The sequence below is a fragment of the Eulemur rufifrons genome, chromosome 4, assembly GCF_041146395.1.
Source record: "Eulemur rufifrons isolate Redbay chromosome 4, OSU_ERuf_1, whole genome shotgun sequence".
In the NCBI taxonomy this organism is placed as follows: domain Eukaryota; kingdom Metazoa; phylum Chordata; class Mammalia; order Primates; family Lemuridae; genus Eulemur; species Eulemur rufifrons.
The window spans coordinates 3,281,759-3,286,340 of NC_090986.1; the positions used below are offsets into that span (position 1 = coordinate 3,281,759).

Here is a 4,582-nt window from a genome sequence, read left to right on the forward strand (position 1 = left end):
CAGAGACCATCTGGAGGGCAAAGGGGAAGTTCTCCCTTGGCCCTCACAGTTCTTGAGACTATTCTGCCCCTTATTTGATATGATATAAGAAAAACATCTTTGCCTAAAGTACTATTTGAGGAAAGAAAAAGTTCTGAATCAAGGATTCATATTAAAGTCAAAATAGCAAAATAAATTTAAAAATGAATCTCAAAATGGATTATTTTAAACTATTGTCTTATAGTTAGCTTTCGTGCTTAGTTACTTTGTTTTGGGAGCTCACACAATATGCACTTATAGAAATAGACATATAAAGATATATTTATATTTCCTTTTTTGTAATATGAACAGTCTTTTTTAAAGTGCCACACTTCTTACCTGAAAATTATTATATGTATATAATCACTGACCAGCAAAAGAAAAAAAATATTTCCTAAACACCTGAACCCTTGTTGTTGGCAGCACTATTTTTGTCCCTCTTCATCTGGCATTTATATTTCAGCAAAAAGTACGTATTGTGAAATAAAGGTTTCAGATTTGCACTGGCATCATTCATCCAATGGAATGGAATATTGTTTTACAATGCATAAGTAAAATAAACAAACAAAATTATAGATTCAAGCAAAATGGTGGAGGTAGAAGAGAAATACTACATAAATACCTGGTTTAAATAAAATAGTTATGGTCATTGAATGACGACCAATATGTCAGAAAACAATTAACAATAAAAAATAATCAAATGTATAATTTTATTTCACAAATTTCAAATCATTTTTTAAATGTCACATATTGTCTATTTGTTAACCACAAAGTTGTGTTTGCTTTCGAACACAGACATGTGTTTATTATCAAAGAATGAAATATATAGTTCACAAATAGACAATAAACTAATGCAAAAGTCCTCAACATCATCAGTCATCAGAAAAATACAAATTTAGCAAAATAGGTTACTACTTCCCTCACTAGATTTGATAAAATTAAAGGAAAAGTTTGATAACATTTGAGGCAACTAGAATTTTGTGCATTGCTGGTGGGAGTATAAAATTGAACAATTACTATGAAAACAGTTTACTAAAACTTTCATTATACAGCTACAAAGAGAAATAAAAACACAAGATCACAAAAAGGAAGTTAATAGCAGTTGTATTCATGACAGCTTCAAACTGAACATAGCCCAGGTTAGCAAAATAATGAGTGAACAAACAGTGATATATTCAGAAAATGGAATTATATGCAGCAATAAAAAACAGCAAATTACCAATCAATTTAAATATATGGAAGAATCTTTAAAAACATATTAAACCGAGGAAACAAAACAAATATTAAAAAGAAAACCTATTGTTGATTCTATTGATGCAAAATTTTAGGAAAACCCAAACTAAAGAATGAGGATAAAGATGAGAGCAGTGGCTACATCTTAGGTGTGGGTTTCCCTGGAAAAGGGCGTGCAGGTTCTCTCTGAGGTGGTGGAAGTTGTGTCTCTTGATAACGGATGAGAGTTGCCAGTGCAGGGACTTGGGGACACTTGTTGAAGGGAACACATTAGGTGTGAGCATTCTATTGTGTGTAAACTATACCTCCCTTTGAAACAAATGGCAATGGCTAACCATCAAAATTTCTTGGGTAGCTAATTCATTCTTTGAAAAAATATTTATTGTGGGATGTGGCATAGAAACATTTTACTAAGGAGTAAAGATTTGCACATTCTTTCTTTTGAGACCACTGACCTGAAGGCAGATAAAAAAAATTTCATCAATCAACATTTTATTTGATAATGACAGCTCACTAAATGAACCCAGAGTGTGAAGGTTCATCTGCAATTCAGAGCAAAGCACACACACACACACACACACACACACTAGATACAGATGTAAAAATGTATGTATACCTTCTCTTTATGGAATCCCACACAATCGTTTTGTACAGCCTTGAATATTGGGGCAAATAAGTGTACTCCTATTCATGATTTAAGGCCACGCACTGACCTACACACTTTCTCAGTGCGCCCTTGACCTCACTGTTCCTCAGACTGTAGATGAGGGGGTTCACCATAGGGGTGAATATGGTATAGAAGGCTGACACCACCTTATCATGAGCAGCTGACCTGTAGGATTTGGGTCTCATGTAGATAAAAATGGCAGCTCCATAAAAGAGTCCCACCACAGCCAAATGTGAAGAGCAGGTGGCAAAGGCCTTCCTGAGGGCTTCTGTGGAGCGCATGCGGAGAACAGCAGCGAGGATGAGACTGTAGGAGGTCAGAATGAGGGAGAAGGGGACCAGGAGCATCAGCACACAGCAGATGTACATGACATACTCAAAGACAGACGTATCAGCACAAGCCAAACGCACCAACGCGGGAGCCTCGCAGAAGAAATGATCGATCTCATGTGCGCTGCAGTACGGGAAGCTCAGGGTAGCGACAGCCTGCACGAGCCCATCAGCTGCCCCCAGGAACCAAGACCCCAAAGTCATTCTCAGGCATACCTGCCGGCTCATGAGGACGGGATATCGCAGTGGGTGGCAAATGGCCACATAGCGGTCGTAGGACATGGCTGCTAAGAGGAAGCACTCTCCACCACCCAAGGTGAGGAAGAAGAAGATCTGCAACCCACAGCCAGTGGGGGAGATGGACTTCTTGCCTGTCAGAAAGCCAGCAGCCATTCTGGGCACAATGGTGGAGACCAGCATCATGTCCATGAGGGAGAGTTGGCTCAGTAGGAAGTACATGGGCGTGTGGAGCCGGTGGTCCTGGTGAATCAGGAGAAGCATGAGGGTGTTGCCCAGGAGAGAAGCGATGGCCATTGTCAGCACCACTGCAAAGAGAGCAAGGTGGAGTCTTGTGTGCTTAAAGAGTCCTAGGAGAATGAAGTCTGAGCTGGTGTTTCTCTTCTCCATAATTTCTACCAGTGTGACACTGTAAATGGAAAACAAGAAGGTAGGGGCTTTTATCGTTAAAAATCTTGGCTTTTATCATTAAAAATCTTAGTTTGACTTCATGACTTCTGGACAAGCACTGGATAAGGAATCCTAGGTCCTGGGTTAAAGCCCTGCATTTCAGTCCACATGCTTTCCTTAGTCTGGCAACTTTGTCATGTTATAACTGAGGTCATGTATGCACTTCTCCCAGGAGTATATTTGTACATCAAAGTGTATCAAAAATATTAATAAAACTCTCAAGGATCAAATAATGGTAAAGATTTACATTTATCACTTTTTTTTTTTACTTGTAATACTATTGTGATTTTGTTATACATACTGAAAAGGAAATTAACCAGTTGAGGAAAAGAACACTGATTTAGAAACCTGTCATTTAGATTTTTTAACTTGCATATGATATATATTCAACTTTTTGAAACATATTCAATTTAGGCCTTTTTAAAAATAAACAGGAAGTTACACTTGTTTTCCTGTGGGTTACAAGAATCACTGAATGGAATATCTGAGTATAAATAAAATAAAACAACATTCTTCATTTGAAAAATACTAGTAATATCCCAAAGAATTGGTGAAAAATTTTCTTTTATTCCTCTCACTAAATAACTTTATACTTAACCGATTTTTTTTTTTTTTTGAAACCAAGTCTCACTTTGTTGGCCAGGCTAGAGTGCTGTGGCATCAGCCTAGCTCACAGCAACCTCCAACTCCTGGGCTCATGTTCAGGCTGGTCTTGAACTCCTGATCTCGAGCAATCCTCTCACCTCGGCCTTCCAGAGTGCTAGGATTGCAGGCATGAGCCACCGTGCCTGGCCATATTTAACTGATTTTTAAAGTGCAGGCATTCTAGTTCATCTCCTACTGTTTTGAAACCTTCAGCATCTGCCGACTGTAATTCAAATGAAATGCAAAATTTCTTCCCAAGCTTACTGGGGTTGTAGACATGCCCTACACAACATTTTCCATACAACATACAGTCATGGAGACCTAGAGGGGCCAGACAAATTTGAAACAAGAAAGCATTAGAGTATCTTTGATGTTGATAAATGTCAAAAGATAATAGCAACAGTTAAAATAAGGAATAAAGTGACAAAAAGGACAAGGAAACAATTTTTAAATGGTTTCATCTCCATGGAGCACTATTATTAATCACAGGGAAAGCATCAAAATATTTGGAAATGAGAAAGACATGTTTTTTTAAATATCTAAATTGATATTTGGCATCTCTCTTTAAGATTTTTAAAATATTTTACAAAATGAATTTGTTTTCTTAAGCAACACAATCAAACTGAGTGAGCCTGTAAAAATGAATACAACTTCATTTGGAAGGGTTTTAGGTTGATAGCTATTATAAATTGGGCATGGAAGGATGTTTTAGTGTTTCACATTTTAAAACTCTATACTATGAACAAACCTAGTAAACTCATAGTAGAAGAGCACAGAGCTGCAAGGAGCTAATTCCCTCTTTCATTAGCAGAAAAATGCACAAATTCATCACGTTTGTACATATACAGGACTGTAGACCTCTCTCTGATACAGACAGTTTCAGACTGATTTCATGTCAAAGCTATAAAGACATCCAAATCTCTGAGCTTGTGTAGAGTTTGCCTGGTCATTGATTACTGCAAAAATGGAAATAGTGATGATGCTTTTCAATCAGGGTCTGATT

At 37.4% G+C, this 4,582-nt stretch overlaps 1 protein-coding gene across 1 annotated transcript; it reads right to left on the minus strand.

Annotated features, from left to right (window-relative positions):
- Positions 1-1,935: 1,935 nt before the first annotated feature.
- Positions 1,936-2,874, minus strand: LOC138382515 (olfactory receptor 2T33-like). Its single transcript, XM_069466984.1, has one exon. The coding sequence runs from the start codon at positions 2,872-2,874 to the stop codon at positions 1,936-1,938; it is 939 nt and encodes a 312-aa protein (XP_069323085.1).
- Positions 2,875-4,582: the final 1,708 nt, after the last annotated feature.